This window comes from Podarcis pityusensis, assembly GCF_964106645.2.
Source record: "Podarcis pityusensis genome assembly, chromosome: 4".
Classification (NCBI taxonomy): domain Eukaryota; kingdom Metazoa; phylum Chordata; class Lepidosauria; order Squamata; family Lacertidae; genus Podarcis; species Podarcis pityusensis.
Window position 1 is genome coordinate 13,461,788 of NC_138027.1, and position 21,834 is coordinate 13,483,621.

The 21,834-nt window shown below is 44.3% G+C and overlaps 2 protein-coding genes and 1 long non-coding RNA gene across 4 annotated transcripts in view; 2 read left to right on the forward strand and 1 right to left on the reverse strand.

Annotated features, from left to right (window-relative positions):
* Window positions 1–6,561, forward strand: HIKESHI (heat shock protein nuclear import factor hikeshi; the record flags this gene model as incomplete). 2 transcript variants are annotated; one of them, XM_081002450.1, is made up of 5 exons in its annotated part: window positions 1–141; window positions 1,801–2,038; window positions 3,196–3,347; window positions 5,752–5,870; window positions 6,327–6,561. In XM_081002450.1, the coding sequence occupies 5 exons, from the start codon at window positions 1–3 to the stop codon at window positions 6,379–6,381; spliced, it is 705 nt and encodes a 234-aa protein (XP_080858576.1). In that variant the 3' UTR covers window positions 6,382–6,561. The 2 variants fall into 2 exon arrangements, with proteins under 2 accessions (XP_080858576.1, XP_080858577.1); XM_081002451.1 differs by lacking the exon at window positions 1–141 and adding an exon at window positions 324–345.
* A 581-nt stretch (window positions 6,562–7,142) lies between these two features.
* LOC308475498 lies at window positions 7,143–9,554 on the reverse strand. Its single transcript, XR_013985266.1, has 2 exons — window positions 9,354–9,554; window positions 7,143–8,952 (listed from the first exon to the last, which is right to left on the reverse strand). It is a non-coding gene; the product is annotated as an uncharacterized lncRNA (long non-coding RNA).
* A 187-nt stretch (window positions 9,555–9,741) lies between these two features.
* The window catches only part of CCDC81 (coiled-coil domain containing 81), a 28,605-nt gene continuing 16,512 nt past the window's right edge, over window positions 9,742–21,834 (forward strand). The window contains exons 1-7 of the mRNA XM_081002104.1: window positions 9,742–10,108; window positions 13,141–13,202; window positions 14,326–14,482; window positions 15,531–15,787; window positions 17,782–17,867; window positions 19,407–19,498; window positions 20,259–20,376. Of these exons, the coding sequence (XP_080858230.1) occupies window positions 10,030–10,108; window positions 13,141–13,202; window positions 14,326–14,482; window positions 15,531–15,787; window positions 17,782–17,867; window positions 19,407–19,498; window positions 20,259–20,376 (851 nt within the window). The 5' untranslated portion in view covers window positions 9,742–10,029. The remainder of the gene's footprint in view (window positions 10,109–13,140; window positions 13,203–14,325; window positions 14,483–15,530; window positions 15,788–17,781; window positions 17,868–19,406; window positions 19,499–20,258; window positions 20,377–21,834) is intronic.

Genomic DNA, 21,834 nt, shown 5'->3' on the forward strand with positions numbered 1-21,834 from the left:
ATGAGCTTCGGCGGGCGGGGTGGCACGGAGGGGCCACCGGGGTGGTCGCCTGGGCCGGTCGTGGCTTTCGAGGAAGCGGCCTTGCCGAGCGGAGCCGCCTCCGCCACCGCCATGTTTGGCTGCTTGGTCGCGGGGAGGCTGGTGAGTGGCGCCCGCGGCCGGCAGCGCAGGCCGGAGTGGGCGGGGCCCCTTGCTGCCGGGTCTCTATGGAAACGAGGGGGAAAGGGGGTTGCTATGGGAACGGGAGGGCACTTGGGTTTCTATGGTGAGGGATGCGGGCGCCTGGTTCCCTTGGTAACTCGTAAGGCCCAGGGGGGATGCGCCAGGCGTTTCTCGTGGAAGTGGGTGAGGAAATATCTGGCGATATATGTATTTAAATGTACTGCTTTAAGGTTTCTTTTCCATATATGTTATGCTATATGAGAAGAAGGAAGTCCCAGCAAAGGAAGAATAGATACAAAAGGTCATGGAATACGCAGAAATTGCAAAACTTACCAGAAGAATAAGAAATTAAGATCGCAAACTTTTTACAAAATAATGGAAATGGTTTACGGAATATTTACAGATAAATTGTAAACAGATAAAAACATTGGCAGGATTATCGTAAAAACCTGCAGTTTTATAAGAGCATATCTTTAAAGGAGATGAATATATGAACAAATTAAGTTACTTTGGAATATGCCGAAGATATTAAAAGTAAATTTAAGGAACCGCAAAAAGAGGGGGAGGGAAGTCAATTTTTGAAATGTCAAAATGATTGTAAAATCAGTAAAATGTATAAACTTGAAAAGTATAAATAAAAATTTAAAAAATACAATCAAGCAGTATATTACTTTTTAAAATTAAATTTGTATATTGCCCTTCATCCACAGATCTTACGGCAGTTCACACACACACAAATACAATATAAAAACCACAAAATGCATAGTAAAAGTAAGAACAACAGCAAAGCAATAATCCCCTTTCCCACAGCACATATAAATTTTATGGAGTATTTGTGTGTTTGTATACCTCTTGAATTTCCTCCCTCTACATTCACGCAGTATATATAGTGGTATAAACTATATACCGCTTGATTGTAGGGGGAAAACCTCAACAGTGGTCAACAAATGAGATAAAACAAAGAAAGCACTTTTTTTTTTAAAAAAAAAAAGTAAGACCGTGATTTAAAATTTGCAGGTTAAAACTGCAGTAGACTAAAACAGATTAAAACTAGTTGTACAAAACTAGGCCTGCCGTGTTTAATGGATTGCATTAACTGAGTAAAAATATTTTGGTCAATGAAAAATGTGCTTCCAATTAACCGGGCAGCATATTTTCCCCCATTTAAAATCGTATTTTTAATAAATAAAAAACAATAGCAACTCTCAATGGAACCTAGGCAACAAAAATACAAGCAATAAAACAATTGAAACATCTAAAAAACAATTCCAGTACAGATGCAGGTTGGAAAAGATCTGTGCTTTAAAAGCTTGCTGAATAAGAAAGCTCTTCAGTAGGTTACAAACAGCCAGCAGGGACAGCGCCTTGCCTAATGTTTAACAGGGAATTCCAAAGGGTAGGTGTCATAACCGGAAAGGTGAAATTCCTAACTTGTGCATAATGGACCTCCTGCTATGATGGTATGTGCAGGAGGTCCTCACCTGCAGAGAACAGATAGGAGAAGGGTTGTTTGGCACACTGCTTCGTTTTTTTTTCTGCACAGTCTCCATTTCAATGCATTCTTCTTTTTTCCTGGAGGGACTTTTAATTCCGCTACAGGCTCAAATCCATACTTCATTCCCTGCTCTTCTTTTGTAGGTGCAAACAGTTGCACAGCAGGTGGCAGAAGACAAGTTTGTGTTTGACTTGCCCGACTATGACAGCATCAACCACGTGGTGGTCTTCATGCTGGGGACCGTTCCCTTCCCAGAGGGAATGGGTGGATCTGTCTACTTCTGCTACCCTGATGAAAATGGGATAGCAGTGTGGCAGCTCCTGGGCTTTGTCACAAATGAAAAACCAAGTGCCATCTTCAAAATTTCCAGTCTGAAATCTGGTAAGAACATTGAACGTAACCATTAAAGCCTGGGAAGGGGTTTGCTGTAGAGATAGGTGACTGGTAGCAGTGGCGTAGCGTGGGTTGTCAGTACCCGCGGCAAGGCAAGTAATTTGCGCCCCCTAACCCGTGGATTTTAGCACTCGAGTTTCTTCCGCGCCCCCCCGATGTTGCGCCCGGTGCGGCCGGCCCCCCCTGCACCCCCCACGCTACGCCACTGACTGGTAGCCAGAAGCAACAATTCAACCTTCACTTTCCCTTGTGGTCCACAGCATAGCTGTTAGTCCCACCTCTTTTCTCTGAGGCACAGGCAAAGGGCTTTTGAACCCCCTTCTTCTCTGTCCAACTGTTGTGATTAGCAAAATGGACTCTAAGTTCCTTGTTTGTGCTTTGGCTCATACATGGGAGCCATTGGCTGAGGCCCTCAAGGGGAGAACTGACAGGAGGGGAAGAGAGATAAAAATCCCTTTGTTTGTATCTCACATTCTGTGGAAGTGAGTAGAGGCAGTATTGTTGACCTTTCAGCCTTTGCTCGTGACTGGTTTTTATTTCTAGGTAAGCGTTTGCCTGTAGGGTGTGGGGAGTTCCTTAACCCAAGCTGCCTCACCCTACTCAAAAGTTGTTCTGTGTGGCTCTGCCAGAGCTGGCGCTAAAATCATGTATTCTGGGTCTGAAAGATGCAGGAAGAGAGAACCCAGAATCACTCACTGTGCTTCAAGCTGTCCTCCTAGTTGTCTTCTTTGGGGTAACTGGTGTGTGCCCTCTGTTCCCAGAGAGGGGTCCTTTCTTGAAGCAACCTTTTTATGCAGCTAAGATACTCAAAAGTAGAACTACAGTGTTGACATCAGTGGCTAACTTAATTCATTTCACTTCTTATACTCTGAGCATGTCTTAGCTGGATACAGCATGCTCCGAGTAGACCAACTGAAATGAATTGACTTAAGTTAGCCGTTGATGTCAGTACCGTAGAGACTATGATTTTGAAGCATTAAAACGCCACTGCTTTTCTGTTGTCGGGCTGTGTTCTCTGTTTCTTGTTGACGGAGGTAGATGCTTTGTTTAAGAAGTCTTATGTAAATCTGGGCCGTGTTCAGAACTGTGCTTCTACTGAGGTCAGGACTGATCCATTACACCACTTGTGATGTTGTCTCTTTTAGGGAAAGGTAGCCATCATCCGTTTGGAGCTATGAATATCCCCCAAACGCCATCTGTAGCCCAGATTGGGATTTCTGTGGAGCTGCTGGAACTCTTGGCTCAGCAAACTCCTGTAGCAAGTGCCGCTGTGTCATCAGTCAATTCATTCACAGAGGTAATGAATAGCAAGCGATTTTGATTTCAGCAGTTACTGCCGGAATAGCCTCTTCATTAATGGGTCCTAGAGCATGGGACATAATGCCATGAAGACAAGTGAGGCATTAACAAAAATTGCCTTACTCGTCAGAGCAGCAGCTTTCAAACTGTTTTCTGAGTTCCTCAGTGAAAAGAGCAATAATGTTCCCTGAAAGACAGCTTGATTCTCAGTACCGATCTTTGCTTGCAGATGTGTAGCTTTAACAGAATGTTGGAGCAGAACCTCCATTTTCACAATAATAGTGAATCATAGAATCTTAGAGTTGGAAGGGATCCAAGGGTCATCTAATCCAACCCCCTGCAATGCGAGGAATCTCAGCTAAAGCATCCATGGCAGATGGCCATCCAGCCTCTGCTTAAAAACCTCCAAGGAAGGAGAGTCCACCACCCCTCATGGGAGTCTGTTCCACTGCTGAACAGCTCTTCCCTGTCAGAAAGGTTTTCCTGATGTTTAGTCGGAATCTCCCTTCTTGTAACTTGGAAGACATTGGTTTGAGTCCTACCCTCCAGAGCAGGAGAAAACAAGCATGTTTGCTCTTCCATGTGATCCCAACATTAACTGACTCTACACCCATAAAATTTCCCATAATGCTCTGTGGTATTCAGGAGGTTCTTTGGCAGTCGACTCCGTGTGCAAAGGGTTCTCTAAAAGAATTTAGAAGCACATTTTTTAGAAGGCCATCTGTCTAATTCTTCTGCGGTTATTGGCCTAGATCCTATAATAAGGGAAGGGACGTCCTTAAAAGGAAAGTTTCATTTCTCTTGCAGCTGTCCCTGAAAACCCTTTTGGGAATGTCAGAAGGTACCTCTCTCCTGAGATATGGGGCATAAAGAGCTACTGCAAGGAATTGCTCAAAACTGGGGTCCTGCCCCAAAACAGCTTTCCATCTAAGATAATTTTCTAGGTCACTGATATATTATTATAAAAAAAAAGATTTGGGATTAAGCTCATTAAACACAGTGAGATTTACTTCTGAGTAAAGGATTATATAGTCAATAGCTTTTTAAAGGCATGTTAATAATTCAGCAGAGTGTTATATTAAGTGGGGCATGAGCCTGCAATGTGTAATCAGAGTAATTTTAGGAAAAGATACCAAGTAGAGTAGAAACATTTCTGGCTTAGCTTGTCCCTTAAAATAAAAACCCTTAGATTAAAGGTAAAGGTAAAGGGACCCCTGATCGTTAGGTCCAGTCCCAGACGACTCTGGGGTTGCGACGCTCATCTCGCTTTACTGGTCGAGGGAGCCGGCGTACAGCTTCCGGGTCATGTGGCCAGCATGACTAAGCCGCCTCTGGCGAACCAGAGCAGCGCACGGAAACGGCGTTTACCTCCCTGCCAGAGCGGTACCTATTTATCTACTTGCACTTTGACGTGCCTTCGAACTGCTATGTTGGCAGGAGCAGGGACTGAGCAACAGGAGCTCATTCCGTTGCGGGGATTCGAACCGCCAACCTTCTGATCAGCAAGCCCTAGGCTCTGTGGTTTAGACCACAGCGCCACCTGTGTCCCTAGGCCATCCTTAGATGGGCTAATTAGACCATATAGAGATCCCCACCCCTGAAGAAAATCTATAATTTCTAATATGATGATTAAAATGAACACATAAACTTACCCTTTCTCTTACCACTTTGTGAACTGTTGGCAGTTTGCAAAAACATTATAGTACTGTGGTTGGCAACTCTGTGTACTGACAGACAACTCCCTAGAAACACTTGGAACAGAGTTACCTATTCATCTGTTATCTGTCTTCCCAGCTAATACCCCTCTTTCAATTTCTTTATTTGTACAAGCGTTAATAAACTGCCAACTCATGAAAAATATTGTGACTGTGTATGCAATTAAATGAACATAATAAAACACAGAAGCAATGGCCAACACTCAATCAAATTAATTCCATTATAATTTTGGCGAAAGAAACGCTTCCAGCAGGTGACAAAATATTAAATATTGTAGGAAACATCCCAACTCGTGTTTCTCAAAGCGGCTTGCAAACCTAAAAACAACTTGCAGTGATAAAATATTCCATAAAACTTCTCTTAGGGAGGAACAAGTTATTAACACAAAGCGCTCTCTCCCCTCCCTGGCTTTTGCAACTGGTTGCATTTGTTTCCCTGCTGACATGTCCAGAAGCAGGTCTCCTATTGTCCTGAAGCCTTTGCTGAGGCAGCACGAGTCAAATGAGCAGATCACTCTGGTACAGTAACGAGATGCGCTCCTCATAATATAGTAATACGTTTTCATTTGGATCGTATTGGTAAACAATTGTTTAAATGCCAAAATAGAGCACCTAGCTAGGATTGACTGAAATGATTATGTACATCCCTTTTTTTAAAAAAAGTGCTTTTGTTGTTGTGTATTTCAGTTCACTCAAAAGATGCTAGACAATTTTTATAACTTCGCTTCATCCTTCGCTGTCACGCAGGCCCAAATGACACCCAACCCATCGGAAGCTTTTATTCCCGCAAATGTAGTTTTGAAATGGTAAGGAGATTGCCGGGGGAGGACTGTGCCTTCACCAACACAAGGTCTTGGTAGGACTGAATTAATGGTGCAGTAGTAACATTATCCCTAACTGTAAGAGTTACCTTTTTAGTATAGCAGTAGTTGAATTTATACTGTGTACAACTATTTCATGTATTTAGATCAGGCTTATGAATAGTCCTTCAGCCTGGTTACCTGCAATCAAGACCAGGAATTTAACAAAAAGCGGACACAATGTTTTAAAAATTATTTGTGATAAATACAAATTAGGATTCCTGAAGGAATTGCATTGCACCCAGCATAACTGTTCAAGATCCAGTGGTGCTGGAGTGAAAACCCTGGTGATCTTCCCTTTACAGTACATGCAAAGGAGAAGGATAGCATAAAGCTCAGCAAAGTAGCTAGAAGACGGCTTTTATGTGACTTTATTTGTGCTTATCTTTTTTCTTCTTGTAGGTACGAGAATTTCCAAAGAAGATTAACTCAGAATCCTTTGTTTTGGAAAACATAATCTGGAGCCAAGTTCTCGCTAATGCGCGCTATAGCAACTGGTCACAACTTAAAAGATGCAAAAGATGGAGCCTACGAAATAAATCTGGATTGGTCGATTAAAAGTCTGAGCAGAATTGGGGGAGGGCAGCTTTTGTAATATTTATGGGGCATTTGTTACAAATTAAAGCTCTAAAAAACAGTCATTGCCGTTTTTCTTTTTTTAGAGTTAAAAATGTGGAACCACAACAGGAGCTTCTCATTATGAATTGTATGGAAACTGTTTCCATCATGTTAACGAGCAAATAGGTCCTTGTTTGGTGGTTCTTTAACGCTTTAGGTTCTGGCACTGTTGTGCGTATCAAATTGCAAATAAAATTTGGTCTGAAGCCTGTGCCTCTTTGAAAATACGCTGTTAATGGTTTCCAGTGTAATTCTGTCTTAGTACAGATAGTTCAAAAATTCATACAAGCCTAGGGTTGGAAGGGCCCCTGAGGATAATCTAATCCAACCCAAATATACAGCGTTCCAATACGGGGATCAAATCTGCAACCTTGCATTGTTATCAGCACTATTCTCTAGCCAACTGAGCTATCCAGTAGATATGATTAGCTCCTTGTGTATAGTGTCTGAACTCTGTACTTCATTTCTTTCTATGTAATATCTTGGTCTGTATGTATTTACCTGCTGGGGTTCACAACTAATAACTTCCCTAGGCCCAGAGTTCATCCAAACATAGTTGTCTGAGAAACTGGTCACATAGCTACTGGTGACCTATCTTGGCAAGGTTGTCTGGCGAGAAGAGGATCTGTCAGTGGTACAATTTCCTGTTTAAGAAGGGTTGCCGAAACAGCTGTTGCAAGGTGTTGCCATTGCAGATCCTGCTGAACCTGTCAGCCAGTGGGTTGCCAAACTCTGATCCATGAGCTTCATTCCAGTTGTCCAGGGAGTGTCTGCGGATTTGTGGTTGAAGAAGACAGATGACACATTAAAGATCCATCTTGGTTTTTAATCCAATGTGCTACTGCTTCTTTCGTTTCTTGTATATCTTCCACAGGGTGTACAGTGGTACCTCGGGTTACATATGCTTCAGGTTACAAACTCCGCTAAACTAGAAATAGTGCTTCAGGTTAAGAACTTTGCTTCAGGATGAGAACAGAAATGGTGCTCTGGCGGCGCGGCAGCAGCAGCAGGAGGCCCCGTTAGCTAAAGTGGTGCTTTAGGTTAAGTACAGTTTCAGGTTAAGTACGAACCCCCGGAACGAATTAAGTACTTAACCCGAGGTACCACTGTATTTAAAATACATTATATAAGAAATAAAAGGAGCAATAAAAATACAGTTAAAAACCATGCAGCACCTAGCACAGCACAGTATGATTGCTGCAGCAGGCAGAATTGTCGCTTAAGTGATCTGTCTCACCAGTTTTCAAGTGGCCCATGCGGGGGTGGGGTGGGGATTGAGAACAACTAACCCGATAATTTCTCTTATTCATGGACCTTGCATTCTTGCATTGTTTCTGTTCCAGTCGGACTTCTCAGCCATCCTCCCTAGCTTGTTTTGCACACATTTCCATCCACCGTATTTTTTGCACCATAACACTCACTTTTTTCCTCCTAGAAAGTAAGGGGAAATGTCTGTGCGTGTTATGGAGGGAATGCCTACGGGTGGCATGCCTACGGATTTTCCTCCTCTAAAAACTACGTGCGTGTTATGGTCGGGTGCGTGTTATAGAGTGAAAAATACGGTATATATTTTTTACTGTGGATAAGTCTGCCTAAAATGTTTTTTCAGATGCCGAGTGTTACTTGGGAGTACATAAAGCCTCCAGGCTTTACATATGTGCTTGTGTTAAATATTTAAGGCATCTCTCAAATCCATGCTTTCTTTCAGTCTTAGGGTGTTGTTGCTTTAAGAAGAAGACTTCTTTTTGCTCTCATGATGGTTTCGCCAAAAGGGACTGAGTAAAATGGATTTATTTTATTACTACTTTGTTACCAGCATCTGTTTTAAACCAGGGTCCAATACTTCATTTTCTGAAGAAATTGCTGTCAATGCCATTTCTATATTTCGTTATTAAATAACCAGCTGTAAGGCAGGTTTATATTATTTATAACATTAGGATGTGATTTCTGATGTAGTATTTCAAACTGGGTGTAATTTGTTTCTCTTGCTTTTCTACAGCTATGCAGTGGTCTGATTCACTTTGCCTTTTTCTCTTTACCTTCTTCAGTATGTACACTATTAGGAAAAACAAATATTTTCCATAAAGTGTTTTTTAAAAAGAAACAAATCTTGTTTTGGTACCACTTCAGACACTCCCACTTCATAGAGGAAACATACGTGGGTGAATAAAGATAGGCAAGCGTGTTTTATTTTTAAAGAGGCCCTGTTTATACTGATGTAGTATTATGAACATTTGAGGAATACACAGCTCTTAATAACAAAAATTTTTCCATAGATGCAATTCAGTGTTACTCAAAAGCACCCATACTTTGTACCAGCAGAGGTTATTTCAGTAAGAACTGCCATGTCTGTTACTCTGGAATCATCTTGGCAACAATGGATTATTTTCTTTTTAAACATGCATTTCATCTGTAAAATCAAAATATTTGTAAGCTGCTTTGAGTATTATTTTCATATAAATATTAAACCTTAACTGATCCAATCTATTAAAAATGTACTTAAAATACAAATACATGCCATTCATAGTACATGGATATGACTGGAAAGAAGAAACCAGTGGCATCGAGCAAGACAAAAAGGCTAATATAACAGACATGAAATTACGTTGCAAACCAATTTTAGTCCATATGAGCGTCTAATACTTCGTGTTCTAATACTACACAAGCGTCTAATACTACACAAAAATTATCCTATTGCAACATCTGGAAAATGAGATTCCAAGGAGTCTGTGGAACTCCCTGCCTATTGAAATCAAGCAAGGCACCTTTCCTGTACTCTTTTTAGCACCTGCTAAAAACATTCTTGCCTACCCAGGTGCTTAGAAAGTTGAGGAAATTTTAATTTGTTTAACTTTTGCATATTTTAAAAGTATGGTCGTGAATTTTTCTCCATTTAATATTTATCTTTCTGTGAACCACTCTGAGCGTTTTTCCCTTTTCTCCAACCATCAAGCGGTGTATGAATTTTATGATAAAGTAAAATAAAATAAAATAGATGGTACTGTACTAAAACAACCAGTGATTTTGTTGCACCATCACAGCCTGCAAGGACTTGGTGCCTAATTTGCTAAGCACCGCCCGGGGCGGAGAGCCTTTATTGTGACGTCTCCCTTAGCAACCGGGAACCTGCGTCCTAGCGACGGCCCCGCCCCTCCCATTCATGGCCCCGCCCCCTCCATCCTGCATTGTGGAGGCGCCGCTGTGCGCCCAGGCGAATTTCCCCCTTTCTGCCATCGATTTCTCAAGAAATCGGTTTGCTTCTGCACTGATGCGGAGGAGGAAAAGGGGAGAGGAGGGGAAATGGGCAGCGCTTTGAAGGCTGGAGCGCATAAAAGGGAGTGAGAAGGAGCTATGTGACGGCCGCCGCCCCCACACCCAGGGAAAACCTCCAAAAACCAGCCCAGTCTACCTGACTTTCTGCTTGGTCTTTCTTTTTCTCTCTCTCCTCCTTTGGTAAAGGCAGAAACGTGGGAAAGAGGATTCGAAAATGCTGGACACCATCCATGCCACGATCTTGGAGGGCGGGAGGAACGTCTTCCTTACACTTCCCAAGCTCACGACAGAAGGTAAGCCCTGTTTCCCCGCTGGGTTTTTACAGTTCAGCCTCCTGAATGAACCACAAGGCTAATATGCTGCAGTGCAAATTGCTTTTATGAATGACTGTACCTGGGAAAGCATCTGTTGTTGCATGCAAGAGAATCCTAGCTCATATACATATACATATACATATACATATACATATACATATACATATACATATACATATACGACTGGAAAGAAGAAACCAGTGGCATCGAGCAAGCCAAAAAGGCTAATATAATAGACATGAAATTACATTGCAAACCAATTTTAGTCCATGTGAATATCTAATATTTCTTGTTCTTAAATCTACACAAAAGTTATCCTATTGCAACATCTGGAAAATGAGATTCCAAGAAGTCTGTGGAACTCCCTGCCTATTGAGATTAAGCAAGGCACGTTCTATGTACTCTTTTCAGCACCTGCTAAAAACATTCTTGCCTACCCAGGTGCTTAGAAAGTTGAGAAAATTTTAATCTGTTTAACTTTTCGTTAACTTTTAGTTTACACACACACACACACACACACACACACACACATTTTCTGTTTTACAATTTTGAATACTCATTTAAACATCCTTAAAACATCTTCTATTTCCAAGGTTCATTTTGCATGCCATGAATCCCTACATATTTTATATAAGCTGAACCATTCAGTATTCCATCATTGCATCCATCAAAACTTACGGTATTTACACTATTGAATTTATCTTAATGCTGCCAGCGTTTTCAAGTGTACACAATTCTCCCCCATATACTCAATAGACATTTTCCAATCTTCTCCAAATGCATGTTCTTCTTGTTCTCTTTTTCGATATGTTTAGCTGCGCGTATTCCATCAGTTTAAGTTGCCATTCTTCTTTAGTTGGGACCTCACTTTTTTTCCATTTTTGGGCTAACAAAATGCGGGCCACAGTAGCAGCATACATAAATAACCTTTTTTGACACCTGGGAATTTCCATCTGAATTATCCCCAACAAAAAGGACTCTGGTTTTTTGGGAGAAAGTACCTTTAAACATTTTTTTCAATTCATGATGGATTATTTCCCAATACGCTTTTACCCCTTTACAGGTCCACCAGATTTAATCTCCAGATTCAGTCTCTGGGGGCTGGACGTGTCTCCTACCTGAAACCCTGCAGAACGGCTGCCAGCCAGAGTCTACCCTGTAAAGAGCACTAAGCTAGATGGATCAATTGTTTGACTCCATTTAAGGCTATGTCCTTATCTTACCTGCCTCCCCCCTCCTTCACAACCTCCATTTCCCCATAATACTTGAGATCAGCTAGGAAGATAGGAAGCTGCTTTATACTGAGTTTGACCACTGACCCATGTAGCTTAGTATTGCATGGCACTGACTGGCAGCAGCTCAATAGGGTTTCAAGGAAGGGAACTCTCCCAGCGCTAAGTGGAGAAGCTGGGGATTGAACCTGAGACCTTTTGCATGCTAAACAAACCTGAACAAACTACAATTCCCAGGATTCCTTGGGGGAATTAATGCACTTTAAATGAATGGTGTGTATGCAGCTTGTGTATGTATTAAGCAGGCATGTTTATGTGTAGGTCTGGCCCCATCACTTGGCCCACATTGGTTTCCAGGTGTCATCCGACAGCTTGGTGCTGTTCCCCTATACATTTTTGCTGTTGTTGTTGTTTAGTCGTTTAGTCGTGTCCAACTCTTCGTGACCCCATGGACCAGAGCACGCCAGGCACTTCTGTCTTCCTCTGCCTCCCGCAGTTTGGTCAGACTCATGCTGGTAGCTTCGAGAACACTGCCCAACCATCTCCTCCTCTGTCGTCCCCTTCTCCTTGTGCCCTCCATCTTTCCCAACATCAGGGTCTTTTCCAGGGAGTCTTCTCTTCTCATGAGGTGGCCAAAGTATTGGAGCCTCAGCTTCAGGATCTGTCCTTCCAGTGAGCACTCAGGGCTGATTTCCTTCAGAATGGATACGTTTGATCTTCTTGCAGTCCATGGGACTCTCAAGAGTCTCCTCCAGCACCATAATTCAAAAGCATCAATTCTTTGGCGATCAGCTTTCTTTATGGTCCAGCTCTCACTTCCATACATCACTATTGGGAAAACCATAGCTTTTACTATACGGACCTTTGTTGGCATGACATATAGGGAGTCGGCCCTCGACGTTGATGCAGTGCCCTGAATTCAGTTGCCTATAACATGGTTTGAGGGTCTTTTGCAGCACCACATTTAAAGTATTCCTTTGCAAAATTGCCAGCTCTATTCAAGGCAAGAGAGTTGTTGTGGTAGCTCAGTGTTCCCTTCTGTTGCTGACATATCAGTCTAATATTAGTTGCGAAAGGGAAGTGGAATTGGCTTCTTACTGTCTGGAAAAGCGAGGAGCCACTATAGTAAGGAGTGATGGGAGTTATATCCCAAACATCCCTTGAGGGCAACACGTTGGCTATTCCAGATGCAAATGCCCCGTAGCCTGTGGTTCCTTCCTTCCTTCGCTTTCGCTTTATGGGACAAGGGTATTAACACAACACAGGATAACTGTATGTGACAACGGCCGTGAGAGTTCTGGTAGCACAAGGATGGAAGACTGAAGAAACCCCAACTAAAGAATCATGGCAAGAAAAATTGATGGACTATGTAGAACTGGCAAAACTGACATATAAGCTACGGGACAAGGATAACTGTGACTTTAAGGATGAATGGGAACCCTTTACAAAGTATCTGAAGATGCAACAAAGTGAACTGGACTCCTTGGCAGGTTTTGAATAAACATTCACAAACTTTTTATTGATAATAATCAGTTAAATAGTTTGAGGATCTATACAATTTTGTAACATGCAGAAAACAGCATTCTTAGAGAAACCAAAGACTGGAACTGACGGAAGTCGGGGGGTGGGGTGGGCGTGGGTGGGTTTTGTGTGGGAGGGGGGAGGGAGGAAAAATAGGGGGAAAAACAAGGATGATATGTTTTTGAATAATATGTCTTGTTATAATTTTGAATAAAAAAAAATCTAAAAAGGATAACTCTGTATTTCTTTGCATTTCAGATATTCTTGGTATTTGGGGTACTGTTTCGGAGTTTGTTGAAAAGCAACTTTCCATGAATAAGGTGGGAATTGTTTGTTCCTTTGCTTAAATGCCTGTTTTGAAAGATTTGGGCATTTGTGCATTCTGGTCAAAGCAGCCAGAGTCCATGCAGATAAATTCTCCTTTTTTGCTGATGTTTGGTGTGAACATGCTCACAGAAGGTGAATCCCTCTTGGAGGCAGTGCTATTTTCTGGAAAAATAGGTTTGGGGAATTACAATAAGCACCTCCCTTGTTGTCTCAGAATGGCAATGGCGGCTACCTGAGAGGTGCCAGAACTGAAGAAATGGCTTCCAATCTTGTTGGGTTCAGAAATGCACTTGAAACCATGGCTTCATATCCTGGCTTGTTTGGAAGCCGCTAACCATAGTTTCCTGGTTTTCACCTGATGGGAAGTTATGGTTAATACTCATGCAAAGGGAGGAGCAGAAGGGTTGCATTCGGGTGTACAAAGCCCATGCATATTGTGATTTGATGGTGCAAACTGGGCTTTCATGCCCAGAACCCTTCCAACAATCCTATAAGGTGAGCCCATCTAGTTCTCAGCGCTATCTACACTGACTCGCAACAACTCTCAAAGTTGCCATCTAGAAATGTCAAGGATTGAACCAAGAACCTTCTGAATGCTAAGCAGTTCTCCCAATCAGCTAAGGTCTTTTTCCAAATTTGTGGGTGTGGGGTAAAGGTAAAGGGACCCCTGACCATTAAGCCCAGTTGTGACCGACTCGGGGGTTGCGGCGCTCATCTCGCTTTATTGGCCGAGGGAGCTTGCGTACAGCTTCCAGGTCATGTGGCCAGCATGTCTAAGCAGCTTCTGGCGAACCAGAGCAGCCACAGAAACACCGTTTACTTTCCCGCCGGAGTGGTACCTATTTATCTACTTGCACTTTGACTTGCTTTTGAACTGCTAGGTTGGCAGGAGGTGGGACCGAGCAACGGGAGCTCACCCTGTTGCGGGGATTCAAACCACCGACCTTCTGATCGGCAAGTCCTAGGTTCTGTGGTTTAACCCACAGCGCCACCCACGTTCCGTGGGTGTGGGGTATGGCTTGCCTAATGTTTGATCCGACCTAAAATTTGAACTGGTGACTTCATAGCTCATGTTCTAAACCATTACAGTAGTCCAGCTGTGCCTTCTTTTTCCAGGGTGTTTTAATACCAGGGTTGGGGACGTTCTCCTTCTTGAGACAGAAGCTTGAAGTCGGTAATAACAAATACATCCTCATACAGCGGCCTGTGTTCCTTCTGTCTGAGAAACTTGCGCAGATCCATGGGCTGAAGTTTAACAAAATACACACTCCCGGTAAGAAATGGGGTTGTGGTGTGTGCTTTCCTCCATGCCCGTGTGTGCAGTGTACATTTTGCGGTGTGCAACCAAGCTATGCAACCAACGTAACACATGATATTACGGAGCGAAAATGCAGCAGCGCTGAGGATGGCAGCAGAGTTATGGAAAGAATGGGAAGCAGAAACTAGTTTTTGCCCTAGGAACACAGGACAGTTTTATTCCATAGTTCATGGCTTGAGCCAGGGAAAAGCTGGTTGTGGTGAGCACCTATTGGCTAGCACTGGTGCCATCACCAACACAGGTGAGCACAGTACCCAGAACAGTTTTACAATTAGATTTTTGTTATGGGGAGGGGAGAGTAGAGTGAAGGGTCAGCGTATGCCAATGGTGATTGGCGCCAGGGGCAAAAGTGGAGATGGTAAGAGGTATAACCTTTGTACAGTAGGCTGCAAAAATATTGGGCTTCATGTTTCAGGTAAGGAAGATGTACCACCATTGCGGTTCAGGGACACATTCCAGCAAGGGAAAAGTACTTCAGGAAGGTGCGGGGCAAGGCCAGTGAGAGGTGTGGCCTGTGAAGGGGGCATGGCCTATGAATCAAAAGGGCCAGGTGGAGAGGCCTGGGGGCCACATCTCTCTTCTCCACCAACGGTCCAAGATGAGGGAGAAAAAAAGTTTTCTACTGGGAGAAATGTATGCACAAGCTATTAGTGTTCTAACATTTTACTCATAAGATGCATTGCAGAGTTAGGGATTCAAATGTGGCCCTTCAGGCCTTTCTCGTTGGCCCTCAGAACTATCCCCAGGCCCCACACTCTCCTCACTGGCCCTTGTTTCACACTTTGAGTGTACAGTGCCTCTCACTTGTCTGAACGGAGGAAAGAGAGGTATATATAAAAAACTAGCCTCTTGTACAAAGGTAAAATTTACATTTGTTGCTCCGCCTACTTTTGCCTCTCGCCCCGCCCACCACTGGCAAATGCCCCTTGGGATGGACATAGTCTTGCTTCCTGTTCAGATGATTTCTCTCTTCACCGATTCTTTTCCTGCTGCCCTCCCCTAGGTGATATCCCAATTGTTCCGCTAAATTTCATAGTGTTATCCCTGGAGGGTCCTTTCAACAGGGAGACCGTGGAAGGATGTGTCCGAGAGACGCTGCTGTCCTTCTCGCGCTCCATCGCCACCAAGCAGACGGTCGAGTTCACCTTCAAAGGGATCGGTGTGCTGGTGATCCGGGACAACAGGGTGAAAATGAAGTTTTACAAAGACTTCCTTCGTGCCATGGATGGGAGTGGGAATCTCCTGAAGGCGCTTACAAACGTACGTTGCTCATCGTTTCCTTCTGGGCCTGGATATCATTCCGGTCTGATATTTCACCTGTCGTAATAATAAATAATTATTGCATTTGAGGCAGTTTCATTGTTTAGAGTGTGGTGCTGATAGCACAAGGAGGACACGAGTGGCACTGTGGTCTAAACCACTGAGCCCCTTGGGCTTGCCGATCGGAAGGTTGGTGGTTCGAAACCCCGCAATGGAGTGAGCTCCCATTGCTCTGCCCCAGCTCCTGCCAACCTAGAAGTTCAAAAGCACACCAGTACAAGTAGATAAATAGGTACAACTGTGGCAGGAAGGTAAACAGTGTTTCCGTGTGCTCTGGTTTCCGCCATGGTGTTCCGTTGTGCCAGAAGCGGTTTAATCATGCCATCCACATGACCCGGAAAGCTGTCTGTGAACAAACACTGGCTCCCTCAGCCCGAAAGTGAGATGAGCACTGCAACCGCATAGTTGCTTTTGACTGGACTTAACCCTCCAGGGGTCCTTTACCTGCTGATAACGCCAAGGTTGCAGGTTCAATCCCCATATGGGACAGCTGCATATTCCTGGACTAGATGATCCAGAGGGTCTCTTCCAACTCTGTTTCTATGATTCTTGTATGATTTGTATTGTTGATGCAACACTAAGTACATTAGTTGGATGTATGTATAAAGGCAAAGGACCCCTGGACAATTAAGTCCAGTCAAAGGTGACTATGAGGTTGCGGCGTTCATCTTGCTTTCAGGCTGAGGGAGCTGGTGTTTGTCCACAGACAGCTTTCTGGGTCATGTGGCCATCATGACTTAAACCACTTCTGGCACAATGGGACACCGTAACGGAAACCAGAGCGCATGGAAACACTGTTCACCTTCCTGCCGGAATGGTACCTATTTATTTACTTGCACTGGTGTGCTTTCAAACTGCTAGGTGGGCAGGAGCAGGGACAGAGTAATGGGGGCTTACTCCATTGCAGGGATTTGAACCACTGACCTTCTGATCGGCAAGCCCAAGAGGCTCAGTGATTTAGACCACAGCGCCACCTGCTCCTCCTAAGAACATAAAGAGAGCCTGCTGGCTCAGGCCAATGGCCCATCTAGTCCAGCATCCTGTCCTCACAGTGGCCAACCCTGGGTAATCTGCAAGCAGGATTCGAGCACCAGAGCCCTCTTCCCACTTGTGGTTTCCAGCAGCTGTGCTGCCTCCAACTGTGGAAGCACAGCTATCAGGGCTAGGAGCCATAGATAACCCTCCCTCCATGAATTTGTCTAATCCTCCTCGAAAGCTGTCCAATTTGGTGGCCTTCACCACCTTCTGTGAGATCAGGTTCCATAGTTTAAAGATGTGCTGCTCATGGTTCCTTCAAGAGTGGATGACTGCAATGTGCTCTACGTGGGGCTTCCCTTCCACTTGATCCAGAAGCTACAGACAGGGCAGGATGCTGCAGCAGAATTGCTAGTAGGAACGAGGCCTTGCCAGCATAGGACATCTGTGCTCAGAGGTCTACACTGGTTGCCACTTTGCCACCAAGCCAAATTCAAGGTGTTGTTATTAGTATACAAAGCCCTTAACAACTTGGGACCAGTTTACTTGCAAGATCATCTTGCCCCAAATGTGCTCACCTGAGTGCTTTGATCTGCGGAACTGGCCCTGCTACAGGTACCACACAATACCTGTTCCACATTTGTACGAAATCGATCTTTCAGTGTAGCAGCACCTAGACTTCAGAACTCCCTGCCTATTTTCCAGCACCCGCTAAAACCATTTTTGTTTAGACAAGGTTACCCAGATGAGCCGAATGTTGATGTGCGTTCAAACCTGTTTTTAGTTTTGCCGATTTAATTTTCAAAAAGGTTTTAAATAGTTGCTTTCTGCTCTTTTACCGACAATCGTATTGTTTTATTCTCTTTGTAATCCGCTTTGAGTTAACTTGTTTTTCTTTTACAGTCAAGCAGTGTATAAAAAATATATATATGAACCACCACCCCTTTTTTTCATTATAGAGGCCAGGCACAGGGGACTCAGTGTTGTCAACCAAAGAAACCGCTCTTCCACATTCATGCACCGGTAACGTGGTTTTGTTTCCAAGGTGGGTAGGCTCACCTGATCTGCACATAGATTTCACCTGTCTCTCTCCTAAGGTGACTGCGAAACAGTTTTGATCTTTTTGAGATGGGATGGAAATTGCAAGTAGTTCAAAACACAGTTGCTCCCAGACTACTAGGTGGTCTGGCTTCTGGGGAAGAGTGTCTGCAAGCCACGATGGCTGTGTTCTGCCTCTGCCATCAGAAATGTTATTCCTCTGAATACCAGTTTTCTGAGAATTGCAGTTGAATAACTGTTGGGTGAAGGGACACGGGTGGCGCTGTGGGTTAAACCACAGAGCCTAGGACTTGCCGATCAGAAGGTCGGTGGTTCGAATCCCCGTGATGGGGTGAGCTCCCGTTGCTTGGTCCCTGCTCCTGCCAACCTAGCAGTTCGAAAGCCCGTCAAAGTGCAAGTAGATAAATAGGTACCACTCCGGCGGGAAGGTAAATGGCGTTTCCGTGTGCTGCTCTGGTTTGCCAGAAGCGGCTTAGTCATACTGGCCACATGACCCGGCGTTTCCGTGTGCTGCTCTGGTTCGCCAGAAGCGGCTTAGTCATACTGGCCACATGACCCGGAAGCTGTACACCGGCTCCTTCGGCCAATAAAGCGAGATGAGCCACGACTGGACCTAATGGTCAGGGGTCCCTTTACCCTTTACTTAATTGTTGGGTGGATAATGATTACAAGCCCCTCCGACTGTCTCGGGCTGTATCATTTTACTTTTCAATTAGATTTGACGAATGACGAACAGATGCAGACATAGAATAGGAGCCAAAATAAATAAACCACAGGTACGTGAATGCAAGGGAGGCAGTGACTAGAACTATTTATAACATAGCATGAATGGTTAAAACAGGAGAATCGGTGCAGCCATAAAATTGCTAGCACATTTGCAAAGCTAAGCAGGGTCTGGTATGGTTTCAAATTGGACGGGGGTCTTAAGATTCCTACATTGAAGAGGGTTGGACTAGATGACCGCTGGGTCCTTTCCACTCTACAGTTCCATTATTCCAATCTGCGTCTTCCTTCTGTGTTACTAAGTTTCTCTCCCTGTCCGCTACCCTAACCCTCTTACTTAGTTCCACATACATTGCTAAACTATTGGACCATCTAGCTCAATATTGTCTACTCTGGCTGCCAGCAGCTCTCCAGAGTCTCAGGTGAGGGCTCCAGACCTGTTGCTTGAGATCCTTATAACTCTGTCCCCATCAGCCTTAGCCCATCTCTTTGTATCAGGGATGCTTCCAGGTTTGAGGTGGCGCTAGGCAAAGGGCCCTCTGGTGGGTGCCACCACTTTAAATCTCACCCAGAGGTGATGGACTCTCCTTTCTTGGAGGCCTCTAAGCAGATCACCTGATGGGGAGTCTTTCTTTGCTGTTCCTGCTTTGCAGGGGTTTGGACTAGAAGGTCTCTTGGGTCCCTTCCAGCTCTGCAAGTCCATGATAAATTCCCCACAATTCAACTTCCCCTTTTGGGTGTGTGGAAGAGGGCACCCAAAGCCATTTGTTTTGATTGATTTCCCCCATCTCCACTCTCACAGCCACCGTAGGGTTGAGATGGGAACCATCCCCGAAGAAGGTGAGAAGACCAGGAAGGAAAAGGAGCAGGCAGAGAAAGAAAACAGCAAAAAAGGTTGGGCAAGAGTTTTCGCTTTCGTAAGCCATTTTATTTTCATTTATTTCCTGGGAAGCAAGGATATGTCTTTACAGCAGCCGTCCTCCTGCCCCACACCAGGATGTGTCAAAAATTGTCCTGGAAACAGGCTGCGTAGCATATCTCAGACATGACCTCAAGCAGAGATGGAAAAGCTCTGGAAATTTTGACATCTTGCAGGGCCGTGGGGAGACGACACCATTCCCCTCTATTTATTTATTTGTTCAGGAATATTTACACCCCGCCTACTAACCAAAGTTTCTGAGGCAGCTTGCAAAAATAATTTACAGCAGTAGTCACTACAGAATGGCAAAGATATGTCTGTGTCCCACCGCCTCCCCTTGTTGTCAGGTGCTCCAACAAATGTTGTTCTGCAACTGAATCTCCTCCCTTGTTGATAGAGAAAATATTTCCCCCTTAGGTTTTTTCCTCTCCTTCAAATTTTATTTACCAGTAAGCAAGATAAACTGAAGAGCTTACAGGACTTGGTTGGTTTTTAAATGGGACATTTGCGGGGAAAGTAAAACTACACACATTTGCTTGTCGTATGTGTGTGCGTGTTTGCATTTTTCATCCATGGTTGAGTAGGGTTTTCACATGATTGCGATAGAATGGTGCAGTCGCTTAATCTCCGCGCCCCCCCCCCCAATTTGCACTTTTCACAGCTAATTTTTCACGAGCTGCTTCTGTTCAGTCTGTGGAATTCTTATGCAACCTTCTGCTTCTCTCCTTCCTGTAGAAAATCTCTCGCCCAAGCGCCTTCTGTCTCGCCAGCTCATTTCTCCAGCCAAAGTCTCAGGGATCTGTTTGACTGAAGAGTATGAGAAGAACTTGAAGCCCAAGCTGCCTCCACAAAGGTAAGATCTTGATTCTGAAGGCAGCAGAGAGGTTTCTCACTCTCTGGTCCTGTGAAGATAAGAAGCTGCCTAGGATGGACTCAGACCACTTGTCAATCTAGCCCAGTGGCTTGCTCTGATTGGTTGCGTCTCTCTAGGGTCCCAGGCTTTAGAGAGAAAGGCTTTGGGGAAAACAACTAGGACATGTTGGCCATATGGGTCCAGGTCATCAGTTCTTGCTTTTCCACCTCCCCACCTGTCTTCTGTCTTCTTTGGCGATCACTCGTAGCCGAGTAAGATTGTCTTCCATAAACACGGTTTTAACAATGAGTCTGTAGGTGACTGTGGAGGCCAGTTCTGGATCCACACTTCCTTCCACAGTGGGGACATAGGTTTCCAGGTGGAAGTTGATCATGGTGAGAGTTTGCCAAACGTGCCTTCCTCTTAGCATGTTTCTCCCTTGTGTCCTGAGTTCAAGCATCTTCAAAGCCCATGACACCTTTGGTAAAGGCTGTTCTCCAATTGGAGCGCTCGCAGGCCAGTCTTTCCCAGTTGTCAGTGTTTATACCACATTTTTAAAGATTTGCCTTGAGAGAGTCTTTGAACCTCTTTTGTTGACCACCAGCATTACGCTTACCATTGTTCATAATAGAGGACAGTGGTACCTCGGGGAACAGACACTTCAGGTTACAGACTCCGCTAACCCAGAAATAGTACCTCGGGTTAAGAACTTTACTTCAGGATGAGAACAGAAATCGTGTGGTGGCAGCGGGAGGCCCCATTAGCTAAAGTGGTACCTCAGGTTAAGAACAGTTTCAGGTTAAGAATGGACCTCCAGAACGAATTAAGTTCTTAACCCGAGGTACCACTGTAGTTGCTTTGGAAGACGATAATCAGGCATCCACACAACATGACCAGTTCAACAAAGTTGATGTTGAAGAGTCATTGCTTCAACACTGGTGATCTTCGGCTTCTTCCAGTACGTTGGCATTAGTTCGCCTGTCTTCCCAAGTGATGTGTAATTTTTTTTGGAAACACTGTTGATGGAATCCCTGACTGTCTCACAACTGCCACAGCTGTGTGCCCTCCAGATGTTGTTGAACTACAGCTCCATCTCCAGGGACCCATGGCCTTCCCGGCTGGCACTGATGGGAGTTGTAGCCCAAAATACCTGGAGAGCAACAGGTGGGGAAAGCCTGCTCTAAGATTTAAACATTCAGGGTGGTCTGTGAATGCTTTCATCCATCTTATTTCCCCGCTGAGACGTGTGGCTGGAATTGTCCCATCTCATTTCCCTGTGTACTTTAAATACAAGAATCTTCAGGGTCAAGAGGTGTTTGTTTGGTTTTCTGTCTGAGATAGTGGCCCAGCTCAAATGGACAGTGTGGTCAAATGTTTTGCCCTTGCCCTCTTCCTCTCCCTGCCATGCACAAATATGCATGTTGCAATACTTTTTTAAGAAGAATGGCAATGGAGTCT